This window comes from Pithys albifrons, chromosome 5, assembly GCF_047495875.1.
Source record: "Pithys albifrons albifrons isolate INPA30051 chromosome 5, PitAlb_v1, whole genome shotgun sequence".
NCBI lineage: Eukaryota > Metazoa > Chordata > Aves > Passeriformes > Thamnophilidae > Pithys > Pithys albifrons.
This window is the reverse complement of record NC_092462.1, coordinates 52307281-52330499: the sequence shown is the minus strand read 5'-3', so window position 1 is coordinate 52330499 and position 23219 is coordinate 52307281. Positions and strand designations below refer to the sequence as shown.

The following is a 23219-nucleotide window of genomic DNA, read 5'->3' as shown; positions in this document are numbered from 1 at the left end:
TGAGTGGGCAGTAATTTGTAAAAGGAAGAAAATGACAGAAAGGGCACTGTTGATACTGAGAAATGAAATGTGAACAAATCAGATCTATATGGACCTTGTGAGACTGAAAGCAGCTAAGAATAATCAAGGCCACAGCTGCTGCCGACTGGTAAAGGAGAAATCACTCCCTAGGGGTTCTTAGCAGCTCCCCAGAAGTTTCTCATGAGAACTTCTCAGGTTTCCCACAGGGCACCAGAGATGTTCCTGAAAACAGTCAGGATGAGTTCACCAAAACACTGGACTTGTGAGATATGGATTATAACCAATTAGGATTTGTAGTTTGATGGTGTGAGATTCAATTTATCCAATAGAACATAACCTTAACCCTATATAAACCGTGTGCAGTGTGTAATAAATGGCATTCACTTGCTCACATTGGTCTGGTGCATGGTGTCCTTTTTCCTCCGCATTTTTATTGTTTACTTTAGGGCACAAAGGTGACCCGCACGTGCTTTAAAACAAAAGAAAAAAAGCTTTTTAAATAGTTCTGTCACAGCTACTTGGTTTATCTTTTTCATAGACACTTCCATACTGTTTATTGGTAGTTAGAAGGGATCTGGCAAATTAGAAAAGTTACAGTAAAGAAAGTGTTTTCTCTAATTCCTTGTTTTAAAGTTAGCACTTTGAGTACTTCATGTCACATACCTTCAGCTTTTTTGTCCAATATTACAAAACAGTAGATTTCAATATATAATTGCATTTCACAAAGTTTGTTTTATATTCTAATATTTTTATTTCTAAAGGCTTTACTCTGCAAAGCAGTTAAAAAACCTCCTTTTTGTCTTGAAAAGCACTGAGAAAGTCCTTCTTTATAATAATGCAGTTAATTGCTGAGGAAGTCAAAAAAGACTACATAGAGTTAAGAACATGCTGCAGGATATCATGCTGTCTTCTTGTGGGATCAGCATATTGCTGAAATAAAAATTACCCTAATAATTCAGACCTTTTTTTCATATATAACTTGCATATATTGTCATCTAGGAGCTACAAGCATTGAAAAGTATGAACTTCGTACCAATACATGGACTCCAGTTGCAAACATGAATGGACGAAGATTACAGTTTGGAGTTGCAGTCTTAGATGATAAATTGTATGTTGTTGGTGGCAGAGATGGACTGAAAACATTGAATACTGTGGAGTGCTACAATCCTAGATCAAAAACTTGGAGTGTGATGCCACCTATGTCCACTCATCGTCACGGTCTTGGTGTGTACAGTTCTGTAAAGGCTGAAAGCATATTTTTAAAAGTTCGTGTTTTAGGATTGGTCAAAAAAAACATTCAAAAATTAAGTGTAGGGGGGGTGGAAATTCTGTTTTAATGCAAACTGCTTATTGAGTGTTTTTCTCTTTCAGATTATATTCAGCATTGGCTACCAAAAGGAAATTTCTTTCTTCTTTTCTTTTTTAAATATTTTGTAGTGCATACTGGACTGTTACTAGGAAGTTGTCATCTTTATTCCCCTTATCCAGAAGTGATTGGGTTTCATATCTGTTTTTTAGGAGTAGCTGTATTGGAAGGTCCCATGTATGCTGTAGGAGGACATGATGGTTGGAGCTACCTGAATACAGTGGAAAGATGGGATCCACAGGCTCGTCAGTGGAATTTCGTCGCCAGTATGTCAACTCCAAGGAGCACTGTTGGTGTGGCAATATTAAATGGAAAGTATGTGAAGGCAACTTCCATTTTCAAATTTAAAATCTCATTATTTTAATGTAATTACAGGACCATTCTAAATGGCTTTTAATAATTTCTCTTGATAGATACTTGTGGTTAGCATTAAGAAAAAAGTTTCTTCATTCACAGAAAAGATCCTGTGTTGGGTCAAGCAAGATTCTCCACAGAATCACAGCGCCCCATGGTATCACATGAGTCCCATCTCTGTGGGCTAATAAATAGTTACAATCTTCATACTGAAAGGAGCAAATGGTTGCTCTCATTCACTGAGACTCCAGTGACTTCCTCTGACTGTGGCAGTTTGAACATATAGCTTCCAAAATTATTGTAAAGTAATGGAGGGGTACTCATTATATTGTATTAACTCAGAACAGTAAGCTCTAGCAAAATGAATCTAACCTGGAGTGGTATCTGAAATCTGTACAGTTTTTTTTCAGTGAAAATATGACTAATTCTTAATTCAAATCATTTTAGACAACTAGGTTGTTTTGTGATGCAGCCACAGGAAATGGCTGGAACGGACCTCAAGGAGTTCCTGCTCCCCCAAAGCTGAATCAATTATATCTAAAATGCTCATAGCCACAGTGATCTTGTTCTTAACCTCCAGTGGTATAGTTTCTGTACCTTCCCTAAGATATCTGCTTAATCTTTAATACATCTTGGAAATTTGTCAAGTCTTAAATGCCTTTTGCTGATTTATATTATTGTTGTTTGTATTACCCAAAGTGAACATTGAGGATGCATCTTTTCTTTCCTACTTGCAAAAGTCTTTTGTATTTACAGACATCTATACTCTGAGTATTCTGTCATCATGACTGACTAACTCCAGCTCCTTCTGTCTATATTTGTAGGCCCCGATTCCTAGACTTTTGAGTGATTTTCATGATTTTCCTTTGGGCTAATTGTAGTTGTTCTGTGGCATCCCAAAATATAAGTGTACTTTAATCAAGCTCTTCTGAAAATAAAAATCAGTTGGAATGACAGAATTGTAGAATAATTTGGATTGGAAGGGACCTCTGGAGTGATCTGATCCAACACCAACTCAAAGTAGGACCAACCTTAAAGTTGAATCTAGTTTCAAAGTTAATTGAGGTAACTCAGGTCATACGAGTTTTGAATATCTCCAAGGATGGAGATTCAACAGCCTCTTCAGGCAGCTTGTTCTGATGTTTGACCACTGTTGTACTGAATATTTTTTTTCTAATTAATATTCAGTTGAAATTTCTCACATATGAACTTGTCGTTCATTCTTCCTCCCTTCTCTGCATAACTCTAAGAATGATGTGTCCTATGTAACATCCCATTAAGTGGTTGAAGACAGCAGTAAGATGCCTCCTTAGCTGTCTCAAGAATTCTTAAGACTGTACAAAGGCAGCTCTCTCAGGCTGTCCTCCTATGTCATGTGTTCTAGCTCCCTCATCATCTTCATGACCACCAGCTGGACTTGCTCCAGCATGGCAAGATCTTTCTAGTTCTGAGAGCTTGTTGCATTAGAGTGTGAAATTTGGCAGAAAATACCCAGCCTTGCACCCCAGCTAGTCCTCAGAGAGCAGAGGGGCTGGGTGAGGCTGGGCTGAATTTTTGTTTATTATCAGTTCAGCACTGTAAGTCTGGTCACTTTCAATAACTTCCATGGTCACGGATCCACAAATAGTGGGGTTTATTGAAGCAACAGAAATACAAATTTGGAATTGCTATTGATAAATGCACTTGCTGCATCAGCACTGAATATACTAAGGCTAGCCAGTGATTAACTAAGCTAAGTTAGCAATTGAAGTTAAATTGACAAATTCAGTTTTCACTTCATCCTTAATTAAGCTTAGTTTCATCTGGCTGTGCTCCAATGTAGCTGAAGGTGCAGTTCTTACCAAAGAGGTGCCCCTGCTTTGGGGGTGGAGAGAGGAGCAAGCTTGTCAACTTGTCATCAAAATGGGGTCATAGTTCTTATCCTCTCAAATGGAGGATTACTGTTCTACAGAAATACCTTAGTAGACGAAGCAACTGATTTACTGAGTAGTGTTGTGGTTGGGGCAGAATATTTGCACTCTGTTGTCCGCAAATTTTTACTTCCTGCTTATGTGCTATTTGATGCATCTCCCTTGAGGTATTTGAATATTGTCAGGTAGCGAAAAGCTTTTCACACCTATGTTTTTAAGTTTATTTTGGAAGCCTAGTCTCCTGGTAAATTGATACAGGTGAAATGCACCTATAAAGGGTTCTCTGAGATCTGGAACAAGTCCAAGAATGAGTGGAATGCTCACTGTGTACAGGAAGGAGGGATTTAATGTTTATTTTATTATTTAACCATACTATAATGTGCCTCAAGCTCTGAAAGAATTTCATTAATGTTATTTCAGGTGAGCCCTCTTACAGGGTTTTACTTCTGATGCATTACTTCCTTTTAGAATGGCTTCTGTGTTCCTGCTGTTCCAAATAATAGTGCTGTCTGCTTCTATGCTTGCATTGCTCATAAACTTTGTGCATAAATTCTGTATCAAGTTTGATTATTTGACTAGTTTTAAAGATTCATCAGTGAATGAGTGCTCCTAAACTAATTTTTTTTTATTATTACACTTCTAAAAAGTTGAAATCCTTTGTTAGTACCAAATGCTAGAAAACTTTCTGCTAGGACTGAGCGAATTGGGCCACCTAGTGGGTGTGAGAGACTTAACTTGCTGTCATTCATGAACTAAAGCCCAGGTCCAGAAGAACTCAAATGCCTAAGATGGGGCAGGGCAGAGTTGGTGCATGCACAGGTCCACTACTGAATTTGTCCTTCCTTCTGACCCTGCTAGAAATGGCCTTTGTCTGTCAAGTCACATAAGTAATTTTGAAATGGTTAGCTATAGGCATACGTTGAGACATAAATGCTGTCTAAGATAATCAATTTTCTGTAAATTATTGTTATTATGTATTGCACATTAAAATAGGAAAAGATTAGAGCAAATTCCTACCTGAGTTTTTGCAACAGAACAGTCTATTGAAACTTTAAAGTCTCCTTCTAAACTTCCCTTTTTAACAAACTTTTGAAATCCTTCATATTTCCCTAGAAACTATCTTATTCAGACATTTATTTACTTTTTCTTTTTTTACTTTGTAGGCTTTATGCAGTTGGTGGTCGAGATGGAAGTTCTTGTCTTAAGTCAGTAGAGTGTTTTGATCCTCATACAAACAAATGGACTGTCTGTGCTCAGATGTCAAAAAGAAGAGGTGGTGTAGGTGTAACCACCTGGAATGGGTTCTTGTATGCAATAGGTGGTCATGATGCCCCAGCATCAAACTTAACATCCAGGCTGTCAGACTGTGTAGAAAGGTAATACCCGTTGAAGGCATATCCTGCTATGTGATTCTGATAGTGCTGGTCTGTGGAATGATTTATGGAAAGAGCTGTAAGTGGACCATCAACTTCATGGAACTCGTTCCTTAAAAAAATTACCAGTTCTATATGACCACACTAAGCTTCTGAATATTTGTTTACTATTATATTTGCAATGAAAGTTGTTTTTCCCAAACAAATAAAATGGTTTATAAATTATAAATTGAAAAGTAATTTATAGATGTAGCTTATTAATCACCCTCTTCTATTTGCATATGTGCTTCAGGTAGTGTTTTTCTGTAACAATCATGTTTGAATGCATTTCTGTAATACTTTGACTAGAGAACAGCAGGTAAAATTGTTAGAGTTCATTACATCTATGCTCTTCATGCAAAAAAATTAAGACTAGTGTCTTCTAAACTTGCTTGCAAGGATGATCTTAGGATGACCTCTTAGCCAAGGTCTTTAGTTCTTTAGAGCCCTTCAGAGCTCTGTGATTACATCAGTTCTTCTGTAATCTTAACATTATCTCTTTTAGTCAAGTTAAAACATATTCCTTGATATAAGTACATAATGAACCCTCCTATGTAGTTCTCAGTTTGACTTGTAAAGACTGTTGATGCTGTTCTAGAACCACATTTATAGTTTTTCATTAAACTATCTGCTGTTTACTGTGCTGATGTTTCTGATTCATAAAGTGTTGTAAATTGTCCTAAGGGTTTTGCATTTCCCCCAGAATTTTCTCAAACTGTTTTGGGGGTGATATTATTGAAAATTGTAATCTTTCATGGCAAGTAACTCTCTAGTACCATGCACAATTTTAACAGCCTGTGCTTTGACATATAGTAGTTACCACTTTAAAAGCAAGCACTTACTCTACTACGGTGTAACAGCAGGACTGTTTGTGCAGTGATACACTAAATTAAGTCTGAGCAGCTGTATGTATATGTCTATATAAATACGTGGAAAGCAGCAAAAAGTAGATACCTGGCTAGTACTGTTACCAGATGACTAAAGAAACAGTTTCAAAGGAAGGGAATTTGAGTGGGAAAAGTCCTTTGAAATTAACACCAAATCTGTACTGTCCTGCTTTCTACTACCTTGACAGCATCAATTCCAGTACATTTTTCCTCTGGAATTTTGGCAACAGTTTTAGAGCTAACAGAAATTATCTTTTAGGTATGATCCCAAGACAGATATGTGGACTGCTGTGGCCTCTATGAGCATTAGCAGAGATGCAGTGGGAGTATGTCTTCTTGGTGACAAGTTGTATGCTGTTGGAGGATATGATGGTCAAACATACCTTAATACAGTGGAGTCTTACGATCCCCAGACAAATGAATGGACACAGGTATGGTTTCTGATCAGACTATAAACTACTATTAATCTTGTTATTTCAAGTGTGCCTGTTTTTACAAGGAGAATTCAAATACTCCTCTAAAAAGTGCTTTCTTACTAGTCTGTTTTGAGTCTCTCTTTTTTTCGTTTGTGTACCATCTTGAGATCACTTACCTTGAATAGACAGTTGTTAACTTCTAATAAACCGCCCTTCTTTCTGGCAAGAAAATTTCAGCTACTTTTAATAAAGTGTATTGACATGTTCCTCAAACTGTCATAAAGAGCTTTTTTTACATGACTTCCTGTTCTGAAGATCAATGATAAAGGTAGATTAGTTTTAGTACCAATGTGTCTCTCAACAAGTTTATTGATTTCTTCAAGGTTTTGGTCATCTTTTCATAAAGGATCCCTTCCTAATGTGAATGCAATGTACAGTGTGAACAACTTTCAGAAAGCCTTTTCTCATTTTTCTTTTTGCAGCTTTAGAAAAATACAGTTATTCAGTTCACAATCAGAAAGCATTACTGTCAGTTCAAAGCTTGGTTACTTTTATATAGCTCCAGGAATGTGACTCTCTGTGGGAAGAGCACACACAAGGACATCCTGAGCAGGCTGTCCTTTGGTATCTAATGCCATTTGAGATACCCTAAGGCTTCTACACCAACAAAAGGCTGGGAGATACAGCACAGAATCTGCAGGAGGCCAAGGCTCTCCTGAAGTCCAGTTGCAGACGAGGATGAATGCCCAAGGTCATCTGGAATAGTGTGAGACACCAGTATTTAGGCAGTTGAATGAATTCTGAGCACCTGAATATGCTATCCCAATAATAACCCCAAATTCTTAATTCAAAAAGAGAACTAAATTGCTGTCAGTCAAAATCTCTTAACATGGAAAACTCAGCTGTCCATTTCCCTCCACTTCACACTGCTGCAAGGTCTCAAAATCCAAGTCATGAAGGAGGCTCATCAGAGCTTGGGGCCTTTACTGGTATTGCTTCTGGTAATGATAATCCATGGTATTGTTTGTCCCACTAAAGAAAAAAAACTGGTGCACCAGAGGACAGAAACTGTGCTTCTCACCATTGCACCTACATGAATCTCATGTGTTGTGTAGGTGGTGACCATCTGTATGTACCTTTGTATCCTTAGCCTTGACCCTCTGTATCTCACTGAATGCCATGGCCTCAGTATATAGGACAGTTCTGAACCTTTCCTAGAGGGTTTTGGAAATGTTTGTGTACCTCCTTCTCTCTTAAGTCAGCAGTCTGCCACTGCTTCATCTGCACACAGCTCAGAAGAGAGTAGTGGAATTTTCTCAGCTGAAGTTTGCCAGAACCATAGACAGCTCAGGATAAGTCTGTTGTTCCTGAGAAATAAAGAAATAGGAGAGTTGGCATAAACAACCTTTTTTGTCTACAGATGATCTCTGTACCAGTTGGTGTGCTATTGACACACAGTCCAATACACTGAAGGTTAAAAGGGGAAGCCAAGGGGAGCATTAGAAAATACCATCCTCTGTTCAAGTCCAGCAGAATCTCAGCAGAAGAGGATCTTGTCAGAAGTGACTTCTGTTTGCAATTAAAGAGTAAAGACTGGGAAATTATTCTCATTTCAAGAACTCCTAACAGAATTTTATCAAATATTCAAGTAAAAAGGAGAGGCTGCCCCTGTCATTTTTGGCATTTACTGTTTGTGAGAAAAGCATCGTTTTGCCAACCAGTGCTCAGTTGTCAGACTGTTTAGCTCAGGTGTCCAGTTTGTACTGTAGCAAAGGTTTCTTTTTCCTGTGATACTGAATAATTGAAATTCTCAGTAGGAACTGCTTGATGTTCTTGGGACTTGCTATTGCTTTCAGATGTTTCACTCTATCATATAAAATATCTTTACCTTTTCTATGAGTTTGTATCCAATTTTGGACCAATTTGTAAGTCACGTTAACAAAGTATGGGTGATATTGTAACTCTACTGCAGCTCTACAGTTAGGGGGGAAAATTACCTAAAGCTGACTGCATTTATCTCACGGATGGTTGGTTTGTTTTTTGTTTGCTTACAGGTTGCCCCACTGTGCTTAGGAAGAGCTGGAGCGTGTGTCGTGACTGTAAAACTGTAAATTATTTTCTCTCTGAAGGTGACATTCTCCTGCATAGACTCAGATGATTCCTTTTTCCTCAAGCAAACTACCAGTGCACCACTGAACACCAGGTGCAGGATACCAACCACAGCAAAGTGTTTCGTCTGAAGCTGATATGAACGTGTTCTTCTCATGGACCAATATTAAGCACTTTTTAAAACATTATCTTTGTTACTCCTATGTTACAAGAGTTTTATTTGTGAGAAAATCAGCTGCAACCTGCCAGTTGTCAGCAGAGGACTTCTGTTCAGGAAGCCTGAAGAAAAAGAGTGAACTCACTATAATAATCAAATGTTATGCATCCAGGACTTTGATTTCCTCAAACCTGCAGAGGAACGATGCTGTAAATGGATATACTTTGACATAATTGGGTCTATATCTGGGTTAGAGGATTGGACCCCATCTATTTAATTTGCCTATAATAACCACATTTGGCTATAGGTATGAGTGATTACAATGCAGGCTGACAAACCAATGCAAACTATTGTAAATGGCAGGTGTAATGACTGCCTTGGAAATGAAGTTGTGTATTTAGTGAATCTTTTGCACTTTTTATCATCATTCCTAGTTCAGCAAACTTTTTATTTAACCGAAGCCTTATTTTAAATATTGTCTTATTATGCTAACAGAAACCTGCTATTTAATAATTTCTGGCAGGTATTTTTGACATGCAGTGTACTTCTTGCATTTTCAAAGTTTTTACATGAGATGCAGAACATCATACCTTTTTCTCTACTTTGGTTCTTATGTTTACTTTGCTATTTGTATGAGTTAGTGGAAGAATTCTAAAGTGTGATTAACATTTAACCAATTTAAGTTTAGTATTTGCACTTTGGAACTTTTTAAGCATTCCATTACATCTAGACTAATTACATTTTTACATGAGGCTTTGCACTATTTTGTAATGTATAATTTTATAAGATGAAGAAATTGTCTGTCTTTCCAGTAAGGTTATTTAAAAAGGTGAATGGCCGAATGCTGCAAGATGTTCAAGTGCCACAATTGAGGCACGTTCAGCGTCATGCAGGAGCGCAATGTGCCTCGCAGCACTCTATCAAATTAGCTACATATTTAACAATTACCTGTTTTCAGATACGTTATAATTTGCCGTTCTCGAGCCCTATGCTGTTACACCAAATTGCTTTGAATGGTCTCAATGTTCTCGGGAGGAGCCGTTTTGTATTTGCTTTTCCGTGCCTTGTCCCTTACGTTTCCCAAAAGCACCGCGTGTGAAAAAGGGGAAGATGTGAACTCATTGAATGTTTTGGGTTTTTTTAAAGTTTGAAGTGTCCGATACACAACGTCCTTTGTACATTTGTAATTTTAAACGTGTGTTTTAACGCTCTCGGCGAACTATTTATTGTTTTGAGAGAAATCGGTGAGACTGCGATGGAAGTTTCGCAGCTGGAATACAGCTGATCTCAAGAGGCGTTGTTGCTGTGTGTCTTTATTCCGTAGATTAGAGCCAAACTCCGTGTGCCTGCACTCTGAAAACCCCCGGGTTCCTCTCCGTCCTGCCCACTCCTGTGGCCGCGGGCCACGGCCTGGGGGAGCTCCGGCTCTGGGGCTGGGCCCGGGGGCCGTGCTGGGCCGGGGAGCTCCGCCGGGGGCCGTGCTGGGCCGGGGAGCTCCGCCCGGGGCCGTGCTGGGCCGGGCAGCTCCGCTCGGGGGCCGTGCTGGGCCGGGCAGCTCCGCCCGCCGGGCCGGGCCGGGCCGGGCTCTGCCTCTGCGCCCTCCGTCTCCGGGGCGACCGCGGCGCTGTGCGCGGGCAGCGCATGCGCGGGGCGGGCGCTGGGCCGGGCGCGGGGGACGCCATGAAGGTGGGTCTGTGCGGCCGCGGAACCGGGGGGGTCTCCGGCTCTGCCGGTCTCGGGCCCTGCTGGCTTCGGGCACCGCCGGCCCGAGGTACCGCCGACCCGAGGTACCGCCGGCCCGGGGCGGAGGTCGCGGGGTCCGATCCGCGGGGCGGGCCGGCAGTGCTGGAGCGGAGAGAGGAGCGCTGGGAAGTGCCGGCAGTCCACAAACGGGGCCTGACGTGCTTGCCTGCACTCCCGTTTGTTTTATTTCGCATAGAATGTCTTAAGTTGGAAGGGAGCTTATAGCTCGTCTAGTTTCAACGCCCCTGCCGTGGTCAGGGACACCGCCCTCTTACACCGCTTTCCTCCAAGCCCCGGCCAGCCTGGACTTGGACACTTGCACGGAAGGGGCATCCACAGCCTCCCTGGGCAGCTCGTTCCAGTGCCTCACCACACTCACAGCAAGAACTGCGTCCTCATGCCTGGTGAAAACCTACTCTCTTTCAGCTTGAAGCCATTCCCCCTTGTCCTATGGCTGCATGCCCTTTTAAGTAGTCTCTGTCCATCTTTCCTGTAGGTTCCCTTCAGGTACTGGAAGGCTCAATTAGGTCACCCCGAAGCCTTCTCTTCTCCAGGCTGAACAATTCCAATTCTCTCAGCCTTTCCTCATAGGAGAGATGCTCCATCCTTCTAATCACCTTGGTGGCCCTCCTCCGGACTTAGATTTTATTAGTTTTTTTCAAAATCAAACATGTCAAATGTTGTTTGTGCTTGTGGTATGTGGTGGTTGTATTCTTGCACTTTTTGTGAGTAAAATGCAAATTCAGTGTGAAGAAAAAAGAAGGGATAAGAACTTTTGGCAAAGACTTGAGCAAGCCTGCCAGGCATTTATTGGACACCATGTGTTTATGTTTATCTGATGATGTGGGAGAGGTATAAGTCATGATAGCAAGGTATGAAACAAATTTGTGGGCTTTATCTTACACCCAAGTTACTGAAAAATCTGTGCAGGTATTATGAAAGGGAAAGGAACTTCAGAAACTTTCTCAGAAGTAAGAATCTCTTTTTACAGTCGGTAGCTTTAAGGTCAGAGCTTTTCAGACCCAACAGTTCAGTGTAACAAATTGGTTAGCTATCTTTAAAAGATTAAATGTTGATCCTTCTGTGTTTTACAACTAAGGATGATTTCTGGTCCCAGACTTTTCCATGAAATTTAGAAAACAGGTAACATTCTGGTCTTTGAATTAGAAGGGAAGAGTCTCATTCAGTTTTTTATTCCTGTAACTAAGAGAAAAAACTGTAGTTGTGGTAGAGTCACAGTTCTCAGTGCAGATGCGCAGTGCCAGAAACTTCAATTTTTTCCGTACAAACTAAAAGATTTTTTTTATGTGGAATTTTGGTACTTTGGTGCATTAGAATCATACAGAAGTTCTGTTTGTATTGGTTTCAGTTTTTTTATCTCCACATACTCGATTGCTAATGTGTTAGGGTGCTGTCAGACTCTTATATGCTTATGATTTTAAGATGTGTAATTTCCCTGTTTTTCTTTCCCCCAGCAAGTATTCAGTTTGTATGAAAAAGCTTGGTCTGGTTCCCCGGTGCAGTTTGCTTGGCAGAAAGCTTTAGGAAATTTCCTTGCTGTAACAGGGTAAGATTGCAAGTATTTATTGCATTGTCCATGGAAATCACTGCTAAAGAAGGGATTTACTCTGTATGTTAATGTTTTTTAGAGGTGATCGTGCTGTGAAAATTTTTGATCGTCATGGTCAGAAGAGAAATGAAATCAGCCTACCAGGGTAGGTACTAAGATGGGTTTAAATTAGGTGTTGGTTTCTTTAAAAATGCTTCTTTTCTGGTGAGGTACTTAGACAATGTGAGAACTCTGTAGGACAAGATACCATCTCTGATGAACATACCTGAAAAAGAAGACAAACTGAACATGTGTGGAATTTGAGGTAGTAAAAGCTGCACTCATAGTAAGCTATCAAGGACAGCCAAAAATACATTCTCCTACCCAAAGCAGTCCTTATTAGTAATAAACTCAATCTATGTCATTCAAATGTTAGAAAAATACTTCCCTTATTAGGAAGGATAATAATCAGGTTATATCAATGCATCCTGATCACGCTGATTGCAACTGCATTCTTGCAACTGTTGACTTTCTAACAATTCGTTATCGTTACATTACTGAGGAAAAATGCCCTTTTGGTTTAGTGCTTTTGCTTGTATCACAGGCATAATGGATGTGTTGGCATTTTTGCTTTGGATTGAGAGGGGACTTCTGAAGTGAGTCTCATTTTTTCCCTGCTTATCACATTTTAGTTCATATCAGAGAGTGGTGTTGAAGTGTACAAACTGGCATTTTTTCAGATGAAATTTAAAAAGTCAGATACTTTGAAAGGTGCATCTAACTTCTTAAAAGGCAGTCAGACCATAGAAATTGGCTAGATATGACCCAGAGGAAACCTCCCTAGGTGATAACAGTGTGACATTGGGTCGTCATAGCATTTTGCTCAATAAATACACTTTTATTGGGCATCATGACTACCTGATGTAGCAATAATTTTCATTTGTGTGCTGCACATTTATTTCTTCTTAGTATTTTACCTGCTTTTAGTGATCACCGCAATTTCTGAATTTTTATTTTATTTCTAAAAACCTGGTTAATTTTGATGAAAGTGGAGCCTTTAGTCAAGGTGAAACTCCCACTGAGGCTTTAAATATGCAGCCTCTGGTCTAGAGTCTAAGTTTAATTTCCAGAACTTCACTTACACATCACTGTGTCATATCACTTAGCTCCCTGAGAAGTCTAGAAATCCAGTTTTTGCAGTTCACAGTGGTTGCCACAATGCGCCAAACCAAGAAATGCAGTTCTCATTGTCTTCACCAGACTCACTTGTATCTCACTGACCATCACATTGCGCTGTTTGGGTCAGGTGCCTTTCATAATGTGGGCTGGCTGTGTCAGTCTCTTTTGCTTGGAAATATCCATAGCCCAGCTCATTCTGTGCTGTATTTTGCACAATGTATGTTAAATGCTCATTCCCTCCAGAAAACTGCCAAAAGTGAGGAAAACTGTGAAATCAGAGGTGACCTTGTGAGAAGAGCTGATGTTGGGCTGGGAATCCTCTGCTGTCTGTGGATTGGTGAGGGTGCTCTAAAGGGGTGTCTGCCTTACTGATGGATGCTGATAGCACCACCTTATCAATGGACAGATGTGACTCCTTGAGGGAAATATATAACATCAAAACCAGTTTTATAATAGTGTCAGGTTCTCTCAGCAAGGTAAAGAGTAGAATAAACTTGTATAATAACCATATCTTCTAAAGGCTTGTTGAAATAATTAAATCTGCTTATGGTAGATTGAATACTGTTGACTTTTTGAGGCAATCTTCTAGCTATGCTAGGTACTTATTTTGAAGTATTGTTTCCAGTATTGTTTTGCAGTGATTGAAGAATAAATTCCCTCTAATTACTACTATTAGAATAAATTTCCATTTTTATGATACACAGTTTAAACAGAAATGGAGGTTCTCGCCTCAGGCCAAGCTTTGCTTTTTTATTTGTTGATTAACTGTTAACCAACTGCAATTAACTGGTGGACCTCTCCTTACATAAGAGTGGAGCTCAGAATTCCAAGTATTCTCTGCTATACTTATTGATGTTACGTGCCTCTTACCATTATGTTGGTTGTTTCCTATTTGCCAATGTGCGTGTTCCTCTATTTTTTTTCTTTCTCGTCTTTGTTCCTGCTCAGGATATTCTGATTGAGTGTTAGGTATTCATGAGTGTGTTTAAGGAATAGCATACTTATTCTCTGGAATAAACTGCTGAGGTTTTAAAAAGAAAGATAGGAGAACCTGGAACTGAAGGCTTACTAGATTAGTTTATAGCAGGATGTCTTTCAGTAGGACACTTTTGCAACTGCCTGCAGTAGGAGTTTTCATTGAATGGTAGTGAGAGTGAAATTTTTCGTAGAGATACTTTTTAACCTGAAACTTTCAACTTGTTTATCTGGAAAGGGAGGTGTCAGATGGCATCATTTCTTGGTGCGCCATATGGTGCTTTAAACACATGTTGTGAACAACACTGTTTTCAATTCACTACAGACTTGGGTGCAAGTCTGCTCTCCTCTTCATTATAGGAACTATTTGCAAGTAGAGGTTTTTCCTGCTTCTGCATAAGGTTTCCTGTCCAAGTTCATTAGGCTTGTTGAACTATGAGAAAAATAATCTTGACTCTGAATAGCCTCTAGTGAACCTTACAGGGGATTTTCACTGTCTCTTGAAAATCAAAGTGGCTATTTCAAGTACTAGAAGCTGGTGGTCTCTCTTTTGTGACCTTCTCTTCAGCCTCTGTCATTTCGGTGAGATTTGAGTAATGGTGTGGCTGCTATAAAAGTGCAGTTCACAGATAAATCTGCAACCTGTTGTGGGTTTGTGTGGAAGGGAAAAGGAAGCACAGGGTCTTCAGATACATAGTTCTGTCTGTTTCTGTGCACTTACAAATACATTTTAACATTATTAGTGATTTTTCTCTTCTTCAGTAACTGTGTTGCTATGGACTGGGACAAGGATGGAGATACTTTAGCAATAATCACAGAGAAATCTAGCGCCATATTTCTGTGGGACGCCATCACAAACAAAACAAGCCAAGTGGACAGTGGCATGAGGTAAGAAATTTTTTTAATGTGTATTGAAAGACTGGGACCACTGTGACTTGTTGATGTGGAGGATTTTTTATTGGAGTCTTCATGGTACATATACTGTTAAATGAATATGCTCCAATTCGTTGCTAAATTACTCTTTATATGATTTGTTATTTTTGAAGTGTTTGTTGTGAGTAGAGATTTTAGGGTTTATGGGGGTTTTGTTTCTTTTTTGAGTGGCAGCAGTGCTAAGGACTCTAGGGAGCTTCTCTTCAATGTTTCCACTTTGTGTTAGCAACAAGGATGGGTTTATTTATCTGCACTGACTGCACTTCCTCCTAAGTATGTCACACTGGTTAAAGGGAGCTTAAAGTAAGGGTGGTTATTTCAGTGGTGCTAGGATTTTTTCTTCTTACATTTGTTAGGGGATTCACAAAGCAGACTGGTTTAGAATGGGAGTTGATACCTAAGGTGATTCTACTCTGAGGTCCAAAGCCTTATCTTTCTGATTTTGGCCACAGATTTTAAACTCTTTGAGGTCTGCATAACAATCAAGCACTGTGTTAATAAATAAGCTTGGTTTGACAATTAAACTTTTGGCTTCTTTGAATCTATTCCACTAAGTTCTTGCATTCTACATAAATGTTCTGTCTGTAGGAAAGAGAGTGGAAACAAATCTGTCCTATGTTTGTTAAGATGTATTTATATGTCATAATGTGTGAATGAATAGACCATATTATACCTCCTTTTCATGTGTGAACAAATACTGGGAGGGGAAGTGTAACTTGCTAAAAGGAATGTAGAAGGTTACTTAGCAGAATGGAGTCTGCAGTGATTGTAGTTCCTTCTGTCTAATATCAGAGGTAAATTACTTACTGGAGGTGGTCTTGCTAGAACAGTATATATCAGTGCGAGTCCTTAATCCTTCTTTTGTCACAGTGTTATTACTCAAGCAGAATAAGCACTAAGATATATAAAGAGTGTGATAATCCTCCCCTTTTTGAAATTAGAGAACAAACAAAACCCCTCATATGCAAATATATATTGGAAGTTTGTTCAAATTGCTATTGCATTTGAATTCAAATTGCTATTGCAATTTGTTTCAAATTGCTATTGCATTCTTACAGTAAAATTTAAAAAGATGGGAGGGATTGCACTAATTAGAAAGTTATTGATTTTTTTTTGTTAAGAGTTGTATTTCTTTTAACATGATGTATAGTACCTATCTGTGTAGCCTTAAATATACATCAAAACAGGCCTTGCTGTATATGAAACTTCAAGGTAAAATGAATCTTTCTAATTTATTACATTGACTGGAACTAGATCTATTCACTTTTGAGTTGAAGTACAAAAAAATACAAGAAGTGACTGGAAAGTTTTACATACTTTCGTGGTATCTTTGAGTGTTTTTTAAAGCTGTGTATTTGGCCAAATTACCCATCAAAGTCTGTTGATGTTTGCAGACATCAACAGTTGTTTGTTTCTGTTTGTACAAGTCATATTACATCACCTCATACAACTTTTTATTACTTTTACTATTTTGTGCATATTTAATTATTTCTGACACTGTTAGACAACATTTGCTTAATTTAAAAATTCTGCTTGGTCTGTTGGATTTCATGGAACTTCAAAACAAATATGCAAAATATTTTCATATGTGAGCACATGAAAACAATCTTTACAATACAAAGTAAAAATTGTCTTTATTTTAGGGATGCAATGTCTTTCTTGTTATGGTCTCGAGTTGGAACTTTACTTGCTGTTGGAACAACAAAGGGAAACTTGCTTATATATAACCATCAGACTTCTCGCAAGATTTCTGTTCTTGGTATGCATTGGCTTGAAACTAATCTTACTCATGTGAAAATATAATTTTGCTGATATACTTAGATTCCTTTTTAGTTCTCTGTATGGACATGCTAGTAAAAAAGTGTGCTTGTACTCAACTTGCACTGTCTGGTTTGTTTTACTTAGCAAAGTATTTATATATACATACATATACACATATACATACACACATATACACACACACACATATACATATATGTATATATACACACACCTATATGTATACATACACATACATACACATACACACACATACACACATACATATACATACCTGACACTGCCTCATGGGAAACTTGTGTTATCTGTTTTGCAAAGACTTTATGTGGTTGTTCTTGTTGCTAAGTTGCTCTTTCTTACTGGCTTGGAGTACCTCTGGGCATAATAGCTAAGGATATAACACAGTTCCCAGAAATGCAATGCAAAGAAATGGAAGAACAGGAGCTGTGCTATTTTCTAAAAGGTCAAGACTTCCATCAGGGAGTAAAAACTGGAAAAAAAAAGCCTCTTGAATTTGTAGTTGTTCTTACAGGTTGTTTCACATTCTGACAATCTGTGTTTGAGTAGCCAAATGAAGTGTATTTCCATCACAGATTATTTTTTTGTGGTTGTGTTCATTTGTGTTGCATAGGTTTCTTTCTTTTTCAGGTAAACACACTAAGAGGATTACTTGTGGCTGTTGGAGTACTGAAAACCTCCTGGCTCTAGGTGGTGAAGACAAAATGATTACTATAAGCAATCAGGAAGGGGACACTATAAGACAGGTAGTATTTATACCCAGATTCGATTTTCAGGCATACATTAGTACTCCTGGTTCCCAAGAAAGCTTGTGCCTTTTGAATCCCACTGGGACAAGGAGCCTTTGGGAAACCTCATGCAGGATGAGGGCATATCTAAGAATCTGAGCCTCTGTGTTATGCAATGTGATTTATGATATTAGAGTGTCTGCAATTCTGCTGTGGTCCTGCCTAAATATGCTTCTTTCATCCTTGATGCTCATTTGTATCTGTTGCAAGAGGATCCTATGAGTGCAGCCTTAGTTTGGCTTGCTCAGTAGCAGCATAGAACAAGAGCTCTGATGTGATTCTTTGTAACGTCTTTAGCAAGTACTTTTAGTGTTGGTTTTGCTATAGAGTGGTTTAATAAAGATCTTGGCTCAGACGTGCAAGGATTATTCCTAGGCTGGACTTCCATTATTTTGTTGCAAACTTTGATGCCAATTCTTTCTCCAAGTACTCTAAAACCCTCAAGTTAAGCATTCTGCTTCTTTACATACATCACAGTCCTTCCAAGCAATGAAACTTGCTACCTAATGTACAAATTATTATAATTCATTTTTTCTTTAATGAACAGTGTTTCCACTCAAAATTTTCAAATCTCAAGTCTTTTGTAGTTTGTTTCATTTGCTTCTATCATTGTGCCTGAAGATCACAGCTGAAAAATACTCAAATTTATTAGTGGGAGTGTGTGCTTTAAACTGTCTGGCTTAGGGAGTAGAAGCAATGTAGCTGAGATGGCAGAGATCTAAGCAAGGTTGAGGTTTTGACTACAAAAACAACTAGATTGCTATCACTACCTAAACCTGGGTCAGGTATGCCCGTTTTAAAATACATTGTAAACATTTAACCTGTATGCCTTATTCTTGGTCTTCCTTCTTTGAATTTGGATTTGTTTGTACTGCTTCAGTTAGTGCTGTCTGTGTAATATCCCTGTGCAAGTTGTCTTCCTCATGTGGATCTTTCCTTCTCTCTCTGGATTTGTGTATCTAACTCTTGCATAACTGTGTTTCCTAGATATTTTTTCAGTATATTCTATGCTAACATGCCAAACTGAGTTCATATTTTCTTCAACATCTTGGGTTTGGTACTAAATGCAATGACTTTTTTTTGTCTGTCCTTATCACTAAAATGTACAAGGCAGGAATAATGCAATTCTTTATCATCAGTATTTGCTACCTTAACTGTTGATTTCTCAAGCTGAACTTTTTTCTTGCAGGCCTCAGTGAGCTCAGATCCCAGTGATATGCAGTTCTCAGTTATGAAGACTGATGAAAGAGTATCAACCAGGGAAAGCACAGTAAGAAGTCACTACAAAATACTGTAGTTCAAATGAGAGTAATCTACCTCCATGTGACCTGCTGCCTTCTCCTCTGAGGAAATGGAGCTGACTTAATGCTGTAGGGAAAAGTCTTGAACTGAAAAAGATTCAAAGTTCAGATCCATGAGATTCTTAAGGATTGTTTGAAGTCCTAATTCTCTTCTTTTAGTGAAGAAGTAGAGCCTTATTTTAAAGTGATGCCATTTTTACCAAATTAATTTTTCTTTTCATTCATTGGTAGGTAAGTGCAGTGGTTGGCAAGAAGACTCTCTTTCTTTTTAATTTGAATGATCCTGATAACCCAATTGATCTGAAATTTCAACAACCTTACGGCAGCATTGTAACCTACAAATGGTGAGAAGAGCTTTCTTAATTGAGCTTAACAAGCTGAATATTTTCCAAATAGTTCTGATAAATGCTGGAAACAAAATCATCTATTGTTGCCCACACTGGATTTTTGGTTAAGCTGATGAGATATTGTTTAAATTCGTCCTTCCATGCTGTAACTATTTCTGCCTTAACCTCATTATTTCTGCTTGGCAGCAATAGAATTAAACAGACTATTTGCAGACACAAATTGTAGCTTTGGTGCTTCCTCTGTGTTTGCAGTTCCCTCAAGGGCAGAGTGACTGGCATTATTGTTTTTACATGGCTTTGATGGGACCAAATTGGCCAGAACTTTGAAAGGAAAACTGCCATCTTCTGGCATGCTTATTCCAATGAAGATCCCAGAAATCTTTCTCCCAGCATCACTGCCATGCTTGCAGAGTGCTGAAAATAAAGGGGCATTATAGAATGCAGGGGGGAATAAAGGTGACTTATGGAACTGTAGGCACAAACATGGTTCTCTCCTGGAAGAACCTTTAGTAGTTTTTCCCTCCACTTATTTTATACTGTATTGTTTTACATTATATATATAATTTCCCATAAATTGCTTATTTTTCCTGTTACAGGGAGACATTGACAATTAGCCCAGCAGTCTGAAAGAAAATGCATTTTGTGTGTTGCATTAATAGATCTCTTAATCGTTGTTTTTGTAACAGGTATGGTGATGGCTACATTATGATTGGTTTCTCTCGAGGGTGCTTTGTAGTCATTTCCACACACATTCGTGAGATAGGTCAAGAAATCTTTCAAGCTCACAATCATAAGGATAATCTAAGCAGCATTGCTATATCACAGCCATTAAACAAAGCTGCATCATGTGGAGACAATTGGTAAGTGGTAGTTTTATACATAAAAAATGGGATTCATCTCCCATAGCTGTAGTTCCTAGGCATTAAAGCTGTTTCCTAAGGTTCCAAGGCTCTAAGAAGTGAGTGTAGAGAAGATAAGATCAATTGCTCTGTGGAACTGCTTCTCTGCCTAGAGCTAGAAGCTAATATTGATGAGAATCTGTGCATTGTAATTAACTTTAATTGTAATTAATTTTAAACAAAACAATTTTATTAAACTTTAGTATAGATTATTCCTTTTGATTCTTTCTTTTTCTATTATGTTATTTGGTTATAAAATAGTCCAAATTTCTTTACTGTGATTTATTGATTGAACATAGACATCTGCTTAATGGCAGCAGAACCAATTAATTTAAAACTGTACTGAGCATGCTGATATCAAGATATCCTCCTCCCTAGTGTTTGGTCTTACCTGCAGTCTTGACAAAATCTAAGAGTGTAAGCAATTAAGGAAAAACTTAATTAAAAAGACTGGATTTTTTCCAAAATGTGTTGTGTATGTGATAGAATAGCTTCTTTAGCTCCTCATTTGCTGCTCCCTGATTCTGTGATATCTGAATTCTTCAGCAAAGAGGATTTGAGTGATGGTGGAAGTCGGACCATTCTGTCCTCAGCTCTGTGTAGGACTGACTGCTGATTTATGGCACTTGCACATCAAGACTGATACAACTATGAGCAAAGCATGGTGCAACTTCCAGCATTTCAGTTATTTCTCTAAAAGGTTGTTCAACATATATTGAGTGACATGACAGCATAAGTAAACTCACACTCTCTCCCTTTTTATGTGAAACAGGATTGAAACCTATTTTTTTTGCATCTTGTGTTTCAAGCACTGTTTGTCCATCACTAATGTGTTTTTAAACTAGCATGTACTGTAACAGGTCAGAAGGGAATAACTGTCTATGTTTCCCAACCCTAAGTTCTTTCAGATTTGTGTCTTTTCCTCGAATTTTAGTTCTCTGAGCAAATATTTTTGGTGATATATTTAGAGGGATGGATTGTGTTACTCTTTAGGAAATAGAAGGCATTTTGCATTTGTTCTCTACTTTTTACGTTAGACTGTCTTGATTGGATTGGGTTTCTTCCAGTTTATGATGACTGAGATTTAGATGTGTGAGAATGACTGCTTATTTTTGTTTTAGCATTAAAATCCATGATCTGTCAGACCTGAGAGAAATGTATGCCATAATAAACTTGGATGATGAAAACAAAGGTATGTTAATATTTCCATGAGGATAGAAATTTTTACAAGTTGAGTAAACCAGAATTTTGGTGTTGTCTGTTTACAAGTGAAAGTACTGCTGTTGGGAAAACTAGTATAAATAGGGAATTTATCAAAAATTCCTTGTTTCTCAGATTTTATTTACTAGGTGATCCATAGCAAAATGGGAGCATATTTTATCTGTTCAAAGTGTAGAGAAGTACAGCTCTCAGAATATTTGTTCAGTCAGTGTTGTGTGGTTTTAAATCTGTAATACAGGATATTCAGATTACTGAAATAATACACCTAACTGGTTTCTACTTATTTCCATGATTTTTGGTGGGATTTTTTTGTGGTTTTCAGCATCTCTTGTACTGAGACAGAATACATGATCTATTTTCATCCTGATGTACAGGATTTGTGTCTGTGGCTTTCAGAGCAGTGTTACAAAACTATTTTCTTGAGTAATAAGTTGCCACCATTCTGTCTTCATGTAGTATTTATAAATGCTTTAGTTATTGTCAAATTGCTGGTTGCCTCCAGCATCAGCATTTTATTTCTGAGAACCTTCCCCCTTCCTACCCCCCCCTTTTTTTTTTCAGAAATTTAGCATATTGTCAGCACAATGTTTTCCCTCTCTTTCCTCGGAATATTGGGAGTAGTCAATTAGAATATGAATACGTGTTTTCAGACACTGAGGACCAAACACTGTTTCTCTGTTTAGTACTTAGTAATGTGGTGATAAGGGAAACAATACTGAATTCTGCTCAGCTTCTTCCAGTATTGGGGTTCACTTTGAATGTACTGACTAAACTGTCAGTGTTGGAAAAGAGGGAAAGAAGTGACCAGTTTTGTAAGAGATACACAATCTGATCTAGTGGAAGGTGGATTGTACCTAGATGGTCTTTGAGATCCCTTCCAACCCAAACCATTCTGTGATTCTGTGAAGTCTTCACTCATGGGAGAATGCTATATTAGTAAATTATGTGTTTGATTTGAGTGATTCCAATTCATCTTGGAATTATATTAATTGATTATGTTTGAATACATTAGTAGCTATATTCCTAGATATTAATTCCTACAATTTTCACATTTTAAAGCAAAATGATTGTTTCTTTTTTCAGTAGTTAAAGAAAGATCATATTGTTTTACAAAATCTTGTGAATGTTTTAGGTGTAGATCAGTTGGCTTGGACAGATGATGGACAGTTGTTGGCAGTATCTACACGAAGAGGATCCCTCCATGTTTTTTTGACAAAGCTTCCAATCCTTGGAGATGCTTGCAGTACACGGATTGCATACCTCACTTCTCTTCTAGAAGTTACCGTAGCCAATCATGTGGAGAGAGTATGACAACCTCTTTCTTTTAAACTTCATGTAGATATAAATTAAGTATAAAAAGTGGATGAAATTTGTTATTTATTGTTTTGTTTTCTTACAGGAGCCACCAGTCACAGTCTCTGTTGAAGTAGAGCCCAGTTTTGTTGCTATCGGTGTTTATCATTTGGCTGTAGGAATGAACAATCGGGCTTGGTTTTATGCACTTGGAGAGAACAGTAAGCACAAATTTAGTTCTCTTAAAACTAATGTCTTATGACTGTCTTATGAATTTGGTATTGTGTTTAGCAGTTCTGGACATTCCACATTGTAGACCAAAAACTTGAGTTGCCATGTGATTCCTGTTAGGATGGGATAATGATCTTCACAGGCTGAAGCAGTTATGACAAGGCATTGTAAATAATAGAAATAAAACCTCACATGCAAGGTATTGGTCATGAAATGTAGACCGTTTTTTTCAGATCATGTTGTTAACCCATGAAGGAGTTTTAGGTTTTTGAGTCATTATATGTCTCTGTCTTTAAATACAAAGTTTGGCAAGGTAGCTGGGAACTATATG

General features: G+C 38.3%; 2 protein-coding genes across 7 annotated transcripts in view; both read left to right on the top strand.

The window, feature by feature from the left end:
• The window catches only part of KLHL5 (kelch like family member 5), a 60776-nt gene extending 50849 nt beyond the window's left edge, over positions 1 to 9927 (top strand). For all 5 annotated transcript variants that reach the window (XM_071556631.1, XM_071556630.1, XM_071556629.1 and 2 more), the window contains 5 exons: positions 1021 to 1245; positions 1540 to 1702; positions 4815 to 5027; positions 6210 to 6381; positions 8421 to 9927. In XM_071556631.1, the coding sequence (XP_071412732.1) occupies positions 1021 to 1245; positions 1540 to 1702; positions 4815 to 5027; positions 6210 to 6381; positions 8421 to 8477 (830 nt within the window). In that variant the 3' untranslated portion in view covers positions 8478 to 9927. The remainder of the gene's footprint in view (positions 1 to 1020; positions 1246 to 1539; positions 1703 to 4814; positions 5028 to 6209; positions 6382 to 8420) is intronic.
• A 356-nt stretch (positions 9928 to 10283) lies between these two features.
• WDR19 (WD repeat domain 19) overlaps positions 10284 to 23219 on the top strand; it is a 42559-nt gene continuing 29623 nt past the window's right edge. The window contains exons 1-12 of one of the 2 annotated variants that reach the window (XM_071556625.1): positions 10284 to 10318; positions 11851 to 11942; positions 12025 to 12090; positions 14841 to 14966; positions 16655 to 16770; positions 17439 to 17554; positions 18786 to 18866; positions 19129 to 19241; positions 19931 to 20104; positions 21265 to 21335; positions 22497 to 22669; positions 22764 to 22878. In XM_071556625.1, coding sequence (XP_071412726.1) covers positions 10313 to 10318; positions 11851 to 11942; positions 12025 to 12090; positions 14841 to 14966; positions 16655 to 16770; positions 17439 to 17554; positions 18786 to 18866; positions 19129 to 19241; positions 19931 to 20104; positions 21265 to 21335; positions 22497 to 22669; positions 22764 to 22878 — 1249 coding nt within the window. In that variant the 5' untranslated portion in view covers positions 10284 to 10312. Of the gene's footprint in view, positions 10319 to 11850; positions 11943 to 12024; positions 12091 to 14840; positions 14967 to 16654; positions 16771 to 17438; positions 17555 to 18785; positions 18867 to 19128; positions 19242 to 19930; positions 20105 to 21264; positions 21336 to 22496; positions 22670 to 22763; positions 22879 to 23219 lie in introns of those variants that run through there. The other variant, XM_071556626.1, reaches the window with a different exon arrangement.